Below are 19,915 nucleotides of genomic sequence, written 5' to 3'. Positions count from 1 at the left end.
TGCAAAATTGACTTGATTAGAGTGATTAAGATTTTAGATAGTGTTGCAAATTGAGTTGTAGTCTCATTAGAGTTTTAATCATCCGCCCCTCCCTCTTAGCTCTCTAGAGAACAGGAAGAAGAGATGTATGGAAAAAGCTTCATTTTGTCACTTTTTTTCTACCTCAAGCTCATCCGAATTCTTCTCATTTTTTTTTACTTCTTAATGCACCACAAGAAGAATAGAATGAATAAAGTTGAGAGAATATTGAAGTTCTCTGCATATACGGAGATGTGTGGAGCAACCCCTTGGCATTGGAATAAGATATATTCCAATATACATAGCAAAGAAGATTCTCGTGTGCGATCTCTCAACTTAAGCAAAATCCGTTCCCACGCCCGTCTCTGTGGGCACATTCCACCGTGCCCATTCAGGTTATTGTTGCCCTACAAGAGAGCCACAGTGAGACTCACACAAATGGATTTATATCCCTCCACGGAGATCGATTGTTGGGGCAAAAGGAATCCACCATGGAGATGTAGCGGAGGGGGAGCGGCCCCAGTGTCTGTGTGGTTCGGCGCGATGCTGAGAAAATAATGGATAAATGCTTAAATGGCGATGAGATGTGCACACACATTATTCCGGGGCATTTATTTGCCCGATCGCGAAATGTACCCTTTGCTTGTTCCCCTACATATTCCTCATCTTTTTCGAATGTGTTTCTTTCTCTTCTTTTTTTTTCTTGCTCCTACCGCTCTGGCCTCGGTCACTGAATGAAGAAGGTGTGTAAAACACCGGGGAAGAATCAACAATAAGAAAATTATAGCGTGGTGCATGGACACGACTTGAGACGGCGCTCCGCGAGTTTCGAATGGACCCGACATTTGTGAAGGTGCTTCAAAAGGAGTGAAAATGATGATGAAAAAGGTGTTAAAATGAACATACGATGCCTCTTTCTAGTCTGCTTCCATTAAAATTGAATCCCACCACTTGTGCTCTTTTGGTTGTTATGAACTTATTTTTATTTTATTTTAATTTAGAAGGATCAATTTTTCCAATCAATGTGTCGCATCTTTGCATTTGCTCAAATCTACCGAAAGAAGTTGAACCTTCTTGTTTCTTGGATAGATTATCAATTAGGAAGACTCAGAAAAATGAGAGGAATTTACCTTATTCACTGATTTTTCTTCTTTCTTTGTGTTCTTATCGAAATTCGTAATAGAATTTATCAGAATTTACAATGGATGCGCCTTTTTTTCAAGGGGTGGATATCTGAACGAAAATCTTCGAATTTTCAAATTATTCATCAAAATTTTGATTTTCTTCAAGAAGATTCGAAGTCTTTGGCAAGATTTCGATTATTTTAAAACAGTCTGATTATTCACAAGATTCGGACGATTTGCTAAAATATTCTGCAGATAAACATTCCTTGGCCTTTTTATATCTTTGCTTAAAAAAATTAAATAAAAATTTTAATTTGTCTTCAAACATTTTTTATTTAAAAATAAAATCAAAAGGAAAAAATAATTAAATTGACAGACCCTTCAATCCATGAATTTTGAGAAAAAAAAACCATTAAACTGCTTATTTTTATTTTTAGGACTTAAATGAAATAAGAAACAAAGAGAATTTTTGCATGAATTTTTCGTACTCTTTGAAAGATAAGCATAAAACATAAACAAAATATATTTATAGTCAACCCTTTCGCGTTCTTTGGATTACATTATACGTTGACCTAAATGTCTTTTTATTTTCCTGAATTTTCATGAATTTAGTTTTTCTTTTTGAAGTTAGAAATGCATTTAATTTAAGTAAATGAATCCAAATAGGACGTTTGTTACAAATATTTCGAATATACACAATATACATTTAAAAAAAAAACTTCGATGCTTTGAATGCTTCGAAGATTATTATTTTGAAGCTTCAAAGCTTCGAATAATCAATTTTATCTGAACTATTCAAAGGTTCGGAAAATTCTATTTCGCGTGAACGTCAAAGGGTTAAAATTGAATCCTTAAAGCTGACAATGTTCTCCCAATAGCCCTTTCAGTAAATTCTCTAATATTCACCGAATGTCATTGAATGAGCTTATGGAGTAAAAGTCAATAAGCCTCATTATATTGGTTCCAGTTGGTTGCTCTATATTTGATTAAACATCCTGAAAGGATGAGACAATAAACGGATGTCTGAATTATAATATATTCGATTATAATTGCATGAAGTATTTACCCGAACATTTCAGCAATTTGAATAATATTGCAGAACAATTCTACGCGGAATTGTGCATAAATTAGTCTCATCATATTTGAGCACCAATTGCGCCTGATTAAATATGATATATAGTTGCGAGAGAATGGGGAATTTGCTTTATTGATTAGGGAGGGCCGAAGCGACTCCCCATAATGCATATATATTGTCCCTAAAATTGGTAATCTTGCGGACACATCATGAATAAAGCTCTGAATGTTAATAATCAAGCACAATGAGCTGCGAAATGTATATATTTTCTCGTCTGGCGGGAGTTTTTGGGAATTCCGTGTAGAATGCTTTTTTGCGGGGGGCGCGCGTACCATCCATTAAACATTCGCAATTTGGAAATAAATGAAAATTAAGACATAAATCATATTCAATTGGATGGAATTCGGCGTGAGAGAGGATGGCCAAAATGACGTAAATCAAGCATACGGTCAGTTAACATTTGGAGAGTAAATGAAGCACATGCTCATGGTCCATGTGGTTGAACATTTGAGATTCTATGCGGGGAGAGAGGGGCAAAGTCGAGCAAACTCTGCTATGTATGTACTGTACATATTAGGATCTATGCTGGGACGTTGGGGTCGACTGTATACTTATTCCTCCCAAAGAACTGAGAAAACAAACGATATGGGGTCAAAAACTAGCCAAATGTATACACTTGAACATACCACATTAAACCCACTCAATCGAGACTCAATTTCTTCCGCCCCCCCCCTCCCGACCCCTCTTGCAGTCGACCCCAAATGACCAAGTCTGCGTGGAATCAATAGAGAAAATATGGTGTAGCATAGAAGATCGTTCTTTTTTCTTTCTTTTAATTCAACCCAACTCCATCTTCCTTCCTCATTCATTGCATTTAACTGTGAAAATCACTCGCACAAGAAGTCTCGAAGAAGTTGGTGGCGTAAATGCAATTTACGTGTACTTATTACCAACCGATGGTATTCTGTCTTCCATCGACAAGCGAATTATGTGGTGAAAGAAGTGACAAGAAGTACTTGACTCATTCATACCATCCAATGTGATGACCACCACGGTATTGGGACCCACGCGTTCCAATTAAATACCATCATCATACCTCTTTCACAGTACATCATCGTCCAGTTAATTTATCATTAATTTCATTGCTGTGGCACCTCTTTATTTTTGCGCCACAGCACTCCTCATCCACAAAAGTATACTCCTCACAATCATTTCCACATACAAACATGTTGGGATTATTCCATAAAAAGCATCATCGGCACGCAACTTATGAGGCCTTAACCACATAAGAGTTGAAAAATTCAAGCACGATCTTTGTTTCTGTTTTTTTCTTCTCCACCTTTTCATTCAATGCGGTGTAAGTAAATTGATGGAAAGTTGCTTCATTCATTATTTTTGAACGAAAAGTGGGTAGAAGACGTTAATAGGGCAAACCACGCTTGGATTTCCATATTAGTGTACTATGTATGTTACTTTAAAATCTTCCTTGTTTCTTTGTATAGACATCGTAAGACAAACGTTAAATAGAAACATCAAAAAGTAAGAAAAACGTTAAATAGAAACATCAAAAATTAGAGGGGCAAAAATGTCAAAAAAAAACGTTGAACGTTAGAAAAAAAAATTCAAACATTAGAAGAGGAAACTCAAACGTTCAAAAAATCGTTACCCATTACAACACGAAACGTCAAACGTTAAAAAGAAACATCAGACGTTAGAAAAGAAACGTTAAATGTTAGGAAAAAATGACATACATCAGAAAATATAACACAATCGGAAAGGAACATTAAAAATTTGAATATAAATGTCAATCGTTAGAACAGAAACATCAAAATTGAAAAAAAAAACGTTAGGAAAGAAACGTCAAATGAACTACGTTTGAAAAAAAGGGTCAAACATTTGATAGGGAAAAGAAACCTGAAGAAAAACGCTAAACATCAGAAAAGAATCGTCAGATATTAGTCAAGAAACTTTAAAAGTGATGAAAGAAACGTCAAACGTTAGAACTACACAAATTATCAAAAGCTGCTATTTCAAAAAATGTAACAGCCGTTAATTAAAAATCTCGTTATCTTAAGCATTCTTTCAATCTATTTTGTAGTGAAATTTAATTTATAAAAAACATGTATTTGTTTTCTAAATAAAAGCCTTGAATAGTTTTCTTGCTTTTCCCATGGTTCACACTAAACACTCCAACAGCAATGCAAAAAAATTACAAAAAAAATGTAATAAGTTAAATTAAAAATATCTTAACCAACATTCCAATCAGTTATAGGGATGAATCATCAATTTAACAATCAAATTAGAAAAAGAAATCTGTGTATATATATATTTCATCTTGATCGGCATTATCTCATCCTTCTTTGCAAAAATTCTCCCGCACCCTCTTGTTGGTCGTTTGACGGTGTTAAGTGTTTTTTTTTTCTTTTCTGTAAGATTTACCAGAAGTTGATGAGTCGATTGGGATGACTAACGCATTTTTATGTGCGGTTTTGTGCTTCTTTTGCTAATTTATAGCCATTGATTTGCATATTTTTAATAAAATTGCGTCAAGAATATCTGCTTCGGAGAGATCGATTGTGAGCATTTTATTTTTCTCGTCACATTTTGACTGCTTTAGAGTGATTTTCTTCTCTTTTTCTTCTCACGAAGTTTTCGCAAAGATCCAAAAATTGAAGACATTCTATTGAAATTTACCAAATGAATTGCGTTATATATATATTGAAAAATAGTCTTGTGGTTTTCTGAGAGTGAATTTACTGTGTGGCCGCCCACACAGTGTGGATGCTCTTCTTGTGGCTTTTTGAGAATGAAGCTTTTGTGAAATACATCACGTCTCTTGGTTCGATGAGTGGTTTGCCATTTCGGTGGATCTCTGGCGCATGGAAAGTCTTTAATTAGTTTTGAATTGGAAGCCATTGAGCTGTGAGGGAGATAAGGTGTTTTGCCTCAGCGCTTCGGGGCACACTTATCAAGATTAAGTTGTCTCAATGGGGTTTAGTTCGTTTTTTTCTGAGTCACATAGAGTCTCTCAAAATGTCAACATGCCACCATTGATTCTTTGGGCTTTGTTCTCTTAATTATTGTGGGTGGTTGGCAATTTATTTAATTTATTGTGACACATTTATTGGAGATATTTTCTCTTTCATTCCTCGCGCTGCCTCCTAAGCTAGCCCCTGAGGCAATTATTTTCATCATTCAATCTCGCGCGAAGAAATTATTAATGACACTTTATCGCGATTTACCTGAATTCTACCTGAGAAATGATGTCTTTAGAAAAAAATCTTTTCATTAATGATTTTTATTTTATAGCAAACAATGTTTCTTTTATCTTCTTTTGGGAGAATAAATTCTCTTGATATGCGAGTGGAAAGGGGGGTCAAAGTGGATGCAAATGGATGAGGGAATATTTTATTCATGCCGCCAGTACTCTCGGCGGCGGGGTTTTCCGTCACAAAGGAAAAGGCACGCCCGTGGGAATTAAATATTCACATGAGGATATGAATATGAAATTTTTGGGAAGTTTAAATACGCACAAACCCCCTTCATTTGAGAGATTCGGTGTAATTTACACTCACTCATGAAGGTGGAAAAGAAGAAATAATTGCCGGATGAGGGAATTTTTCAAGAAGATCCCCCGGATTTTTTTCTCATTCATTTCCACCTTAATAAATAAAGTATTTTCCCTCCTTTCAACACAATGTTCTTTTAAAATCCAATGTAATTTAATTATCACCTCCTATCCGCCAGGCTGAAGGGTCGCTCACTCAAATAAATCCCACTTGAGGTGGGAAAAGTGCTCAAGAGTTGAGCTATCTGTCGTACACCGGAGAGTTTTTAATGCTCTAATCTTGTCCATCTTCCCTCCAATTTACACAGACTTTAGCTCTCCATTAAACATGTATTGTGTGCTTGATAAAAAATTTATATTATACCTCTAAATCAGCTTATCTGGTAGTTGTGTGGCCGGTTGATAAAACATTTTTAACATAAAGTTTAGATATTTATTTCACAAATTCTACGACAAATGAAGAATTGTTATGCTAAAAAAATATTTTTTCACTAAAAAATCTTTCAATTTTATCCTAAAGCTCTTAAAAATTTACTAAAGCCCCTTTTTACTTCGTAAATTAACGTTTTTGTGTTACAAAAAATTCTGCTTATAAGCAAAAAGTTCAATTTACACCATATCTAACGTCTATTACAAAAAAGCTCATATAAAAGCTCTCGAACATTCCTTAATTAAATAAATTAATAAATTAAAATTTAATCAATTTGTGACAAACTAACAATGTCAAAAAGAATTAAAAGCTTTTCTTTTGAATATAATTTTCCCCTTTATCCAACATTTTGTTCTACAGACTATCTCATAAACTACTTAAGATATAAAATTCTTACTAAACTCCCAAATTATTTATAATTAAACACCAATTTAAGGGAATTTCCAGCATGAAACTCCTTTTTAAATATTTAAATTCCAACGAACAATTTTGCAGCAAATTAATGAATGAATTTATTATAGAGAGCTGATTAACAGGTCATATCCACTTGAAATCCTTGCATAATTTATTATAACCCATACAAATATAATCAGCGTGTTAATTGTGACAAATGATAATCCACTGAGAGGCAATAGAATGCATTGTCAATCAATATGGGCAAAATTTGCCCTCGGGTTAATGATAATGTGTAATTTACTGCGCCAAATTGGACGACATAAATGAAGACAAATGGCGAAATATTCCGTGTTAATGTAAAATATGTTATGGGAAAAAAGGGATAAAAGTGTCATCCCCCAACGTGAAGATGCATATATAGCATAGCTGGTTGAAGGTAGATAATGCAATTTTCACACCCCGAGGTGGGAATTAAATTTTTCCCAGGACGGTTGTAAGGTGGAAGATAATGGGAAGTGTCATGAGCGAAGCGAGGGTGCTGAAAATTGTGTGTATAAATAATATTTCAGTTTTAGAATTTTATTGCTCAACTCCCTCTTCTTGAAAGGACTTTTATTGCTTTGCAGGAAAATCGCATTGAGTGTGGGAGGCGGGGGGAGTGATAGTGCGGTGAGAAAAATTCAAATTGTGCACTTTAAAATGCGATTTTTCGCCATGGAAGAGAGGGGTTTGTGTAAGTGGAATTTCATCGCCCACCCATAGAACTTTATGAGGCACAGTGCATAAAAAATATGGAACTAAGATCTGGAGAATATTCTTTTTAGGGGAGGTGAGAGAAGGAGAACAATGGTACGGAGATACGGAAGAGCAGATGGAGTTAAGCTAATCGCCTCAGTCATTCATATTTTCTCCCCAAGACATTGGGAGGGTGAGAGAGAGAATTGAATTAAAGTTCCAGTAAAATTCAAATTTATGACTTCTTCCCTCTGGAGAAGGACAAATATTTATCCTTTCGCTGAATTTGATGGTATTTTTATATCCTTCCAATCATTCCGTCGTCAATTCTTCATTTTTACGAAGACATAGCACAGCATATTCCTTATTCCTTGTCATGCTCAATTCTTACCAATTTTTCTTAATATTTTGAGGATACCGTCAATCGGAGTTGAATTGGATATTTATTTAATACTTATTTATTTAACGAATAATTAATTAAAATTAGTTTCCTTCATTCATTCGATTTCTTACAATGTTTCTGTGAGATTTTTTAAATATATAATTAGTTTCATTTGCACGCTAGATGGCGACACTTGTTCGTGGCCCTCTGGTGTGAATTTTTTTTTGTAAATTAATAAAATGATTTATTCATTAAATAGGAAAAAAATCAATTTGAATGCATAGAACATTATAAATTTATTAGAAAAAAAATAAATTTGCCAAAAGATGTAATTTCTTGTTAAGAATATATTCAAACTCACCCCGTTTGTCGGTAGGAATATCACGGAAATTGCAAAAGAGGCAATTTCTTGTCACAAATTTCATTTACAATATATTCTTACGACGATCGATGGTGATGACATTGAAGCAATGTCTAGAGGTCAATGGAATTGAAGAAGTAGAAATAGACCAAATGTTCTCGTCTGTGCAATGTTTATTGAGAAAGAGTGAGTGAGTTCCATCCAAAAATAACACTTGAGCAGCACAAGTGGATAAAGTGCCCAAAAATTCTGCCATTTAGTGGCAATTTCGTGGAGATATTCAAGTGGATTCGGGCGAGGCATTTAAGTTGCGAAATAGAAGACACATTTGCATTGATTTCTGAAGGCTATGTGAGCTATAAACGTACAAATTGTGCTGCTATTGCTTCCTAATTCATCTCTAAAAACGGATTAAGCTTTCAGATTTAGAGAATTATTAAAGCTTCAACTCGAAAGCTTAACTACTCTGATAACTCTGACAACTCTGACAATTTTATAAAGAATATTTTTGAAAATTTTTAATCAAATTTTGAAAAATTCGTTTCAAAAAGAAAAATTTAATTTGTTTAATTGAATTTAATTTGTTTATGGAGTACTTTGTGACGTAGAAAATAAATTCTAATAAAGTTCCAAAAGCTTTCTAAGAAGAACTTGATAGGAAAATTGTACAGCATTACGAAAGTTCAAAAAGTATCTTTGAATAAGTAGAAAATGTACAAGAAAAAGAAGTTTTGACTTCTGTGAGAATTTCCCAAATTGCAATTTATAACCCAAATACCAAAGAATATTGCATTTGGTGAAGAAACTTTGGAAAGACAACCCCCCACGTATATAATACGGAAAACCCCATCATATTGGATGGAGAAGTGTTGCGTGCTTTTGGTCAGATTGTGGCATTTGCCCCAAATTGCAACTCGCCCCTCAAACCATCCGGTATCCCCTCAAAGTGGTGGTGCACCAAAGAAGGGTGCTTCTCTGCAGATAAAGTTTAGTTGCATTTTAGGGTGGGTGCAGATAAATTGACCTTTTCCGCATTGTTGTGACGTAGTGTGGAGTCTTTTTGGACAGTTTCCAATGAATAACCAAGTGTCACACCCCATGTGAAGCAAAAAGCTCATGGAGATTCCTCACTATGTACATTTTTTTTTTCACCCAACATTGAAGTTTCATGGCTTGTGACACCCATTCCTGGCTCTGCTAGATGGGCGGGAAAGGGGGTATGAGTGAACCGTGAGAAAATGTAAAGCTTTTCAGTGGCCTGGAAGTTTGGAGAAAATATATAGTGCAGCACATACATTTTTATCTATGCTTCTATGGTATACACACAGCCAATTGCATAAACATTGAGGTCAGTGTGCAGAGTTCCGATCTCTCAGAGTGTCAAGGTTTTCCTCATTGATTTTTCTACGTGGTGCTTTTTTTCCTTCTCTATTTTCCTACATTTTCAATGCAGCCACACACAGGGTGGAGTTTTTTTGTGTGTGCACCACCACCATAACTTGCAGATAGAAGAAAAACAAGACACGGAGTGGATTTAGTGAGTGCAATGCGAGAAGTTGGAAACTTTTGCCATATGTTTTGGCGTTATTTACGGCCTTGTCTTACATTTTGATTCTCTCCAAACTCCCTCTATTTCTTCTACCTCGCAGTGTTTCTTAAACTTGACTCAATTCCTCCTTTTTTTCTTCTCGATGAAAAGCAAAAATAAACGAGAAAATTTGCTTATTCTTTACGTTATTGATTGGTTCAAAAATTTATGGCCTAAAAGTTAAATGTTGAAAAGAATTTTCTTTGAGGGTACCTGATGAAAGTGTGGCATTACGCAAAAGTTTAGCAAATGAATTAAATTAGAGAGTTCATTAATGATTATAATTGAAAGAAAAGGCTTTTGAATTAATAAGACATGGAGTATAATAAACTGACTCACAACGTGGCGTAAAGTGCGTAAATAACATAACCTCACATTTTTTTAACCTCACAGTTCATGGAAATTACAAAGATATAATGAAAGTTCCTTCTCATGAGTTTATGCAAATATTTAACAGAATTTACAGACAGTTTGAATCAGATTTCACAAGTTTGTGGTACAAAGACAATCTTCTTGAAAGAATTTTAAACATTTTGTACGTAAAAATAAAGTTTAACAATCCCAAATGTTCTTCAAATAGCCACAACCAAATTATTATTAAATATCGACACTCCCGAAGATTATGAACCATACACCTGTGTTAAAATATAGGAATATGGTTCATAATCTTCAGGCACGTCGATATGAAGCAAAGGGATTATTAATTTGTTGCTTAAGAAACATTAATAAAACGTTAAAGTATTTTAAAATAACTGGCGTTTCAAAATTCGCGCGAAAAAAATCTTCTGCATTATTCATGGCTCGTTCGCTCCGTTCCTGACGAGCATATGTAAGCATGTACCTATGTGTTATGATACGAAAGACGCCGAATGCGAATAAGAGGCAACATTTGGCCGTTTGTATAGGACTATTTAAATACCTGGACCGTGGTAAGGCATAACTAAAATAGGATTGAAAATTTATAGAAAGAGTAACAAATAAGCACAAAAAGACAGAAAGAAATAATAAGATAAAGTTTATAATCTTTTTTTTTGTTTTGTAAAATATTTTAAAAGTAAGGTTATGTGATTTACGCTGTTTTTATAAGAATAAATTCGTTTGTAGCGTAAAGATTAAAAACCGATAAAAAACTTCTTACGGCTTTAAAGAAATAATTGCTTTTTTAGGTTATGGAAAATGTAGGTAGTAAAACGGAGTGAGAGTATAAACAGATAAACTTTCTAAGCGTAATTTTTTACATAATACATCTATGTAAACTTAAAATAATTTCGGATTTGCTCTTTTGTAAAAAAAAAAACTGATGTTCAGATTTCATTAGATACACTTTAATTGAGTTTCTTCTATGTATGCATATTACGTTTAACAATTTGCACACTTACGTTGGTGCATGAAGTCCCCTAATATTTCGAAGAATAAGGTTTCCCCAAAGAAAAATATTACTTCACAATTAAACAAAAATAATACTTTTTCCACTCAATTACTTTCTATTCACGCTGCAATTATTCCAACCAAGGCCTGAAACTTTTTAACCACCCTCCCTCCTTGTACATGTGTTACATTGTATGTGCACAGAGTTTGAAATTCAGAACTGATATATTTTGCGGTTACATCAAATGTACATATGCGATGCACACTTTCCGATTGCCTCCCTTCTCCCCTACCGCTCCTCTTTTTGGCCCCATTACTGAGAGGGGGTTGGGTGGTATGAGCTCAAAGCGCATAGGGATACACGTTATATAGTACAACATTGTGCGAATTAGCATTCAAGAAATGTTGCTCCCCATTGAAGTGTCTAACATGCATGAAGACGATAGTTTTAATTAAATATCACTCCGATGTACAAGAGCGATTGTCTTGAAATGTATTAGCGTGTATGCTAATGCATCTTATGCATTTTAGAGTTTCGCTCTTTCACGGTATGTGTGCGCGAGCTCATTGGGTTATATATCGGGCGCGATTGGTGAGATCGCAACATAATAAATCAATTGTGCAGATAATATTGCAATGGAGCCCCAGCAGTCAATTGGTCTCCGGTGGACTCTTGAGAACCCCTTGTGGCACTGTAGATGCTTTATTTATTGCTTTTGTATGCTTAAGCACCGTTAATTGCGCGATTAAGCGTGGAAGATAGTAAATTGATATGCAAACAAAGGGAAAATTTGCAGTGAAATGTATACAAAATTTCATTTGAGATTTTGCGGAAGTGCACGGCAATGGGGACGCCTGGTGCTCTGTCATATCTCCTGTCTAGTTCTCTCTTCTTGTATATAATAGCAAAATATTTATGTTCCAAACTGTGTAAATCACATACACGATGCAATCTTTTTCGGGTAACTCCCACTATTCCATCCACCCACACACACGCTCTGTCCCAAAATGTGCTGAAGTTTAGCTTTGCCTCCCCGAAAGTCGTTATTAATTTAAACATTCGCACTTGTTCAAAGGTGAAAATGCACCGAAAGGGGGTAATTAATAAATTTTAAGGAAGGTATCTGCTTAAGAGGGATTACTTTAAGTGATTTACGGTGGCGCTTGCAAATTAACAGGCACAACAGAAGGAACATTAGACAAATTAATGGGTCTGCCATGTTTTGAGAAGCTCTCTCTCACATAGCTTATGTATGGGGAAGATATATTCAATTAGCTTTTACTTGCAATGCAATTTATTATGCACCAAAGCTCGGTTTTTAGACTTCCTGTTACATGATGCTATGTTGTTGAGCTTAGATTAGAAATTCATTCTTGGGATTAATTGGCGTTTTCTCGCACAAAACATGGTTATAAATCATCTTTGTCTCCTTGAAATTATAAACAAATTAAAGGGAAAAAATGCACACCAGATGGCCACAAACAAGTGTCGCGCCATCTAGCGTGTAGATAAACCTAGCCATGTTGCAAGTTTATATTATTTTAAAATTTTCATAGAAACATTGAGAGAATTCTAATGAATGAATGAATGAATGAATGAATATGAATGAAAGAGAAGAAAATTTAATTAAATTTCTCCTTCCCCTTAGACAAAACGACACGAATTTGTTCAATTAAAAGCCAAACAAAACCTACAGCAATGTAGTCTTCTTTTCAATTCAATAAGCAAAGAAAAGGAATTTAAAATGATTTTGTAACATGAGGAAAGAAAATTTTGCATGAGATGAACATTTTAATAATAACTCCAAAATGTTATACGATGAACAAGATTTCTTTGATCTCAATTAATCGTACAAAATGTTTATTTGCCATTTCCCTTTGCCAACTGTCGAAGAGAATCTTCCTTAAAGATTTCTTTCCACCTCATTTTCTCGTTAATAAAACTTGCGTGAATGATTGTTTAAAAGTCTATTGCACATTTATATTGCAGATCAAAGGAGAATTTAATTCTGAACTATATTTGTGAGTAAATGAATTTTCTTGAGCTTTTTTTTTCAACTGTGACTTACCTCTAAAGATGGTTGCTGTTGACTCGAGAATTCCTCTGAGACTTCGTGTGTGATGCCGAAGAATTTGCTTGAAATTATTCGTTGACTTCACCATGAGTTCATCCTCGGTGGCATTGCTGCAGCACCTTCCGCTGCATATTGAGCCTGAAGGGATAATTAGAATAGAGAACCATTAATTAATATACTTTATTGATTCAATTAAAAATTCTAGACTGCATTTCAATTGCATTTTGCCATCGTCAATTCACTCGAATACCCCTTCCCTCCCTCCTTCGTCATCTCTGTCCACTACTATCAATACGCTAAATTAATATCTTTTCCCTCTCTGTGGAATTTATGAATGCATTTAGTGACGATTAAATTGAATTTATGACAACCTGTTTTACATCTTACTTATAATTTTGTCGTCATTAAGGGGGTCGGGTGCTTTTATGCCTTCTTTATACTTTTTATGTTTTTTATGTACATTCTAGGATTTCTGTATTAATAAAAATAATTTATTTAAATTAAAATCTTTCAATCTTTTCCAAAAGTTCTTGTAAATTAATTTTCATACAATTTAAAGGAGATTTAAACCCCCTTAAATACGTATTTTTTGCTCCATTTGCCACTCTATTTACTAAACTGTGGTTTTTATTGGGAAAACCCATTGAGTAAACAACTAAATAACACTGTGTGGTATATAAAAAAAAAGTTAAGCATAAGCAACATTTAATCTTCATTGCGAAGCTCCATTCTCGGGGCAAAAGCGGAATTGCTGAAAGTTCACCGAAGATGAAACGTTAAGGGGGTTGAAAGCGTGCAAAATGCCAAAGTCAATTGCTTCCCTCAACGACCCCGGGGAGGATTTGATTCAGCATACATTGGCAGCAGCAACAGCAAAAAAAAATCAATGATAAGTATCAAAGGTTAAATTTGATTATCCCAACTGTAGTGGGGTGGTGAGGGGGGAGTAAAAGCTCAGCGTACAGAGATACCCTGCAGTCACAACATAAAATGTGTTTGGCCATAAAGACGAGCACACACCATTTAGCAACACAAAACCATAGGGCGTGGTAATATTCCGCAGAAGACAATGTATTTTTGGGTGGGTTCCATCAGCATCATCAAAAAGCATCTCCAGACTCAGCAGTGAGTCAACTTTATTTCATCAGCCTGTGCAACCCCTCCATATCTCACCATTCTGGCAAAAAGCTTCCCGGTGAGAAAGCGAATGATAATGTGTGTGGATCCAACCACATAAAACTCTTTGAGCCTCCCTGATTGTTTTCAATTCCCATACCTCTCGTGGCTTTACCTAAATATAGCATTTGTATAAATTCAACGGAGTAAATCACCGAGGGGTTCACCCGCACGCACAATTCTGAGGTTTACGCCGAATTGATAATGCGGAAATTTTACTCAAGATTTTCGCAATAAAATGAGCAGGAAGGTGAATCAGAATTAGAAGAAAAATGAGCTTTAAAATTAACAAAAATTTAAATAAAATTTTTTTTATATGACATTTCGGAGACTTTTATCTTCTTCATCAGGCATGAAACATTTAAGAAAGAAAAGAATTGAAATTTTAAACCGACTTTCATAAAGAGATGATTTTAAAATTCTTTTGAAGAATTTTTGTCAAAGGAAAGTCCAAAAAAACGAAAGAAAACATAAATTAATGAATTATTAGACTAATTGACAGTTTACGACATTGACAGTTATTATTTATCAGAAAAAACTGTCATTCACAGTTGTGGGCGGCTCTCACCTGGCATATACAGGATGTAAAGATTAGTCAGCCACTCTTGGGGGCGATCAATAGGGGCGTAGTATAGATACCTTGATATGCAAAGGTAGAAAGAACAGGATTAATAAATGCTGCCCAATAAGAGCCTCACTAAGCCTCCTTTGTCGTTACCTTTAAGATAGATTGGAATAAATATGGAATTAGCATGAGGTCTGGGGAGAAGGATCAAAAAATGAAATTCTTTGTCCTTTCCCCATCCAATCTAGAGGCCAGACGACAAGGTAGAAGGCTGCGGCAAACCACACTTTATAAAACACACGAATTGCGAGAATTATAACTTCATTTAGCGCGGAGCGAATATATTTCACATGTGCCTCGCAGAGGGCATTTTACAGAAAAGAGAGAGAAAATTGACAAGAGAAGCGCGGGTAGCTCCACCTGCGGCAGCTGGTGAAACTACTCGACGCAAATCCAGAAATCCGGAAAATATAACTTAAGGTAGCACAGTAATGTTAAGTTGACTTTAGGAAAATCCCCAGACATATTCCCTCGGGCTGGAACATTGAGGATTGCATTATCCTCAGATGATACAGTGGCTTCGTTGGTGATGAATGGGAAATGTTGAATGTGCTGGAGTTCGATGCGCTTCCGGAATCCTTGGAATGCAACTCTCCTCGAGCTGCTGTTTCTCACAAACGAGTTGCATAAGGTGGATGGAAGAGTATTGCGGTGAAAGTATCCTTCAATGTTGTTGAGAACGTTGTTAAGGACGAGGAATGAGAATCGAAATCCTCCCGAAGTACTCAATCTACGATGCTTCAGATGCGCTTGGAAGCATTGAGTCAATGCTTCATTCATCCCAACCAAAGTCGATGATGTTTGAAAGAGAGAATGATTGCATCTAATTGGGATGATTGTTTGAACGTATGCTGAGAAGTCAGGGCATCTTGTAGGTAAAGAATGTAGGTTGTTCAACTTCAGCAAGAAGTTCCGGAATGCTGTATCCACAATCGGGCAAGAAATGAAACTTCTGTAGTACGTTCTTGTCTGGTAGCATGCCAAAATTGAAGAAAGGTGACTTGTGACCTTCACCATCCACTGACGATCATCACAACACGGAAGATGTTTGCAGAAATGGGTTTCTAAAGCACTTGAAGAGAATGCTGCGTGCGTAGAAACCAAGGTGTTGAGATCTAATGTTAATGAGGTATTGCACTCGTGAAGAATTCCATTGAGATAAAAATCCATTGTTGCGCTGGGTTGTCGGATAAGGGTGAGAATTTCATCAGTCTGAAGATTCATGAGAGTGACTCCGGGATTGCCATAAGCAATGTTCTTGGATGAAGTTCCTTCCAAAGAAGTCATGTATAGTCTCCAGGGCAAAATGCATTGATTGAGCAACACTACTGCAGCGAGTGAGCTGAGGAGACGATGACTGAATTCGTATTTTCTTGCAGGAATCTTCCACATTGAGAGAAAAGTGCGTGTCACCATTTTAAGGTTACCCTTGAAGGTGAAATAATTTCTTGAACGTGGCGGCGCACTCACATCATTAACTTCACAGATGAATTGCATGATGAAATACACACTGTAGGTTGTGATGAAGGTCCACGGGATGAAAATCCTTGTGAAAAGTGACGTGGTTTTCCCTTCAACGATATCACAAATAAGGAAAAATGCTGCTTGACAAATGTGTGCAAAAGTAAACAAATAAATGTCAACATTTATGCTGCACACATTCATGCCATCTAGCGGAGATTGGTCAAAAGTGAGTGGGAATTTCATTTTGTTCGAGCTCCGGATTTCCCAAAGGAAATTTGCTGTGACCGGAATTTCCACTAAATGGATGCATAAAGCTGTTGTTGGTTCCAGTTTCTCTACGGCAATGTTGTCATCGTATTTGCAGCATGATGAATGCCGAGATGGAGAAGCTGATTGAGATTTTGTTTCACTGAACTTTCCGTTGCCAACGGTCAACTTGGCGGTTAGGTGAGGAAAAATACATTTTCCAAAATATGCGCAACTAATCCAACAATTCTCCACTGGCTTCCTTGAGTTGGGTTTCCATTGATAAGGCAGGAGATAAGCGAGTACCATGGGAAGCGGTGATTGAGAATCTATTGGATAAACTTCAAACTTCAGATTGTCCGGAAAGTGGTGAATGAGCAATAGCGATTTGTGCAAATAGAATAGCACAGTTGAGGATGCCATAGGGAAGTCAAAAGGGCTGCAGTGGTCATGGGACTCCCTACACAGAAGCTGCTGCTGGTGACTGTTGAACACAAAATGGTTCCCATCCCGAGAAGTGTGATTGATGAGCAATTTCCTATCATAAAGTTCATCCTTGGCATTGATAGGAATTCTCTCGGTGATTATGTTGGCACATTGAGGCACTGGTATGGCGAGTGCGAGCACAGTGTGCAGACAAAGTGGGATGTAAGGTGTTCCTGTCACCATGTCAGTTGGATAATTGAATTTAACCACGATAGCTGTTGCAAAATGGACTGTATTTGTTGTTAAGAGGGTGCGACACGATGTTGCTGCTGAAGCATTTGCTGAAGATCCATCAGATGACTTCCACAGACCATTGGATGAAGAATTGCATGCCGATTGAACCTTGCCAGAAAGATGTAAAGCAGCAGGCGTCTGATTGTCAAGCAGGAGAACTACAAGAGAAAGCGGTGTGACTGAAGTAGCCACATAAAAGGCAATTGCAGCATAATGTTCATGAAGTAGAACATTATATGGTTCTCTGCATTGAAGACAACGACAGTACTGGCAAGTGTTGATGTAGTACTCAACTATCCGGCAGTTTATTCCAAAATGGAAGTATCGAATGAAGTGGTGTCTCTTTCCGCCGATTCGTGCATAGGATTTGGGGCACTGATAAGGGAAGTGCGAGCCCAAGATGCAGCAATTGAACGAACTCTCAAAGGCGTCATCAAGAGACCCATTTGCCAAGCATTCAAGTACATACACTTGAAGGAGTGTGCTATGGTATGGTAAGAAAGTATGCGACATCGATGAATCGTGATTCTCCTGTGTCGCATTGTTGAGTAGCATCGAGTTGAATCTCTCATCTAAAAGCTGCGCTGTCAGATTGGGGCACTGATATAGTGAGTGCGAGCCCAATGTGAAGCACTTGAAAGCGTCCGTAGGAGCATCGATGAAAGAAGTCAATCCGATTCTAGCTGTGGGGAACTCTGATGAAGAGTTCCCCCGGGATGACGATGAATGTTGCTGTCCTGACGAATTCCTGGCATCATTGAGAAAAGCATCTGAAGGTTTACACCATTGACTGGGAAGGCTTCTGTTGGTATTCCATGTGGACACATGTGCAGCTGGTTCGGGTATCCACAAGTTCACCAGACAGTGAACTAGCTCCTTCGTTGTATCATAAGTTGCCAAGATCTTCAAAGACGTAATAATGGCAATGTCAGACAGGGTTTTCATCATCAGGTAGGCATGTTGCGGACGCATTAGAGCGTCATTATTGGACTTGCGGCAGTCAGTAAGCAAGACTACTCTCTCCATGGCATTGAGTATTGGCTTGTGGCAGTCAACACATGCGGCTGCACTCTCTGAAGCATCATAAAGGGAATCGTGGCAGTCGTTGTAAGGGACTGCACTTTCCAAAATGTCTTGGCTATACTTGAGAGAGTCTAATTGCGTGGCAGCACTGCCTGACTCATTGTGAATGGAAAAACTGCAGTCATTTGGCTTGACGGAGCTCTTCCGAAGTTTGCAGATAGGATAGCGACAGCCATTGTGCAGAACTGCCCGCTCTAGAGCATTACTGATGTAATAGAGGCAGTCAGATTGCGTAATTGCTATCTCCAAAGCGTCTTGGATGGAAAGGCAGCAGTCATTTGGCTTGACTGTGCTCTCCAAAGTGTCTAGGCTGCAAGCGCAGCAGTCATGTGGACTGACCGAACTCTCCAAAAACTCCACGTGGTGTTGCCGGAAGTTGCTTTGCCCTGAGATGCTGGGGCCCACAAATGACACAGAATTGGCAGCGGATGGCACATTTGCGGATGGCAACTTCTTGTTGAATGCATTGGCAGTTGTAGCAGGGTTCCACGATGTGAGAATTGAGATACTAGACGCTTTCTTCATTGGCTGGAGGGCAAGCGACGGAGAAGCCTCGACGAAGATACGGAAATGCGATGACTCTTGCAGCACGCTGAGTCCAATTTCCTCGGAGGACCAAAAAATGTGGGCGGCTCTCACCTGGCATATACAGGATGTAAAGATTAGTCAGCCACTCTTGGGGGCGATCAATAGGGGCGTAGTATAGATACCTTGATATGCAAAGGTAGAAAGAACAGGATTAATAAATGCTGCCCAATAAGAGCCTCACTAAGCCTCCTTTGTCGTTACCTTTAAGATAGATTGGAATAAATATGGAATTAGCATGAGGTCTGGGGAGAAGGATCAAAAAATGAAATTCTTTGTCCTTTCCCCATCCAATCTAGAGGCCAGACGACAAGGTAGAAGGCTGCGGCAAACCACACTTTATAAAACACACGAATTGCGAGAATTATAACTTCATTTAGCGCGGAGCGAATATATTTCACATGTGCCTCGCAGAGGGCATTTTACAGAAAAGAGAGAGAAAATTGACAAGAGAAGCGCGGGTAGCTCCACCTGCGGCAGCTGGTGAAACTACTCGACGCAAATTCAGAAATCCGGAAAATATAACTTAAGGTAGCACAGTAATGTTAAGTTGACTTTAGGAAAATCCCCAGACAACAGTAATTTTAAACATAACGGAAAAAAATAATTTAGAATACTTTAGTTCTGATGATAATTTAAATGAAAAAAAAAAGCAGAAAAGCATAAAAAGAGCATAAATCTGTTGCAAAAAGACATTTTATCTGTTTCTTCCTTATAGAAGTATTTTAGAACGACCAGAAAATCTTTCTTTTAGCACTAGAAAATTACCAAAAAGTCTTTAAAAAAAAACGTAATCCTTTAACGAAAAAACGCTTCAAGAAGCTTTATAACGAGTTTTCAGGCAAATCCAGCGACGTTTTGATTTTTAATTTTAACTCATTTAAAGCTTAAAATTT

General features: G+C 36.9%; 3 protein-coding genes across 4 annotated transcripts in view; 1 reads left to right on the top strand and 2 right to left on the bottom strand.

The window, feature by feature from the left end:
• The window catches only part of LOC129794276 (division abnormally delayed protein), a gene marked incomplete at its 5' end in the record, with an annotated part of 82,755 nt that extends 69,469 nt beyond the window's left edge, over positions 1-13,286 (bottom strand). The window contains one exon of the mRNA XM_055835054.1: positions 13,115-13,286. Within this exon, the coding sequence (XP_055691029.1) occupies positions 13,115-13,286 (172 nt within the window). The remainder of the gene's footprint in view (positions 1-13,114) is intronic.
• LOC129792945 (beta-1,3-galactosyltransferase 5) overlaps positions 1-19,915 on the top strand; it is a 1,144,668-nt gene that overhangs the window by 821,890 nt on the left and 302,863 nt on the right. The window lies entirely within an intron of this gene.
• LOC129792885 (uncharacterized) lies at positions 15,169-19,309 on the bottom strand. 2 transcript variants are annotated; one of them, XM_055832284.1, is made up of 2 exons: positions 19,224-19,309; positions 15,169-19,144 (listed from the first exon to the last, which is right to left on the bottom strand). In XM_055832284.1, the coding sequence occupies exon 2, from the start codon at positions 18,957-18,959 to the stop codon at positions 15,300-15,302; it is 3,660 nt and encodes a 1,219-aa protein (XP_055688259.1). In that variant the 5' UTR covers positions 18,960-19,144; positions 19,224-19,309; the 3' UTR covers positions 15,169-15,299. The 2 variants fall into 2 exon arrangements, with proteins under 2 accessions (XP_055688259.1, XP_055688258.1); XM_055832283.1 differs by having other exon boundaries at positions 15,169-19,073; positions 19,145-19,256.

This window comes from Lutzomyia longipalpis, chromosome 3 (assembly GCF_024334085.1).
Source record: "Lutzomyia longipalpis isolate SR_M1_2022 chromosome 3, ASM2433408v1".
In the NCBI taxonomy this organism is placed as follows: Eukaryota; Metazoa; Arthropoda; class Insecta; order Diptera; family Psychodidae; genus Lutzomyia; species Lutzomyia longipalpis.
Note: the sequence above shows the minus strand (reverse complement) of the source record. Positions and strands in the feature narration are given on the sequence as shown.

Bases quoted from the DNA above. Each gene is read 5' to 3' on its own strand.
- LOC129792885 (XM_055832284.1), bottom strand. From the start codon at position 18,959: ATGAAGAAAGCGTCTAGTATCTCAATTCTCACATCGTGGAACCCTGCT.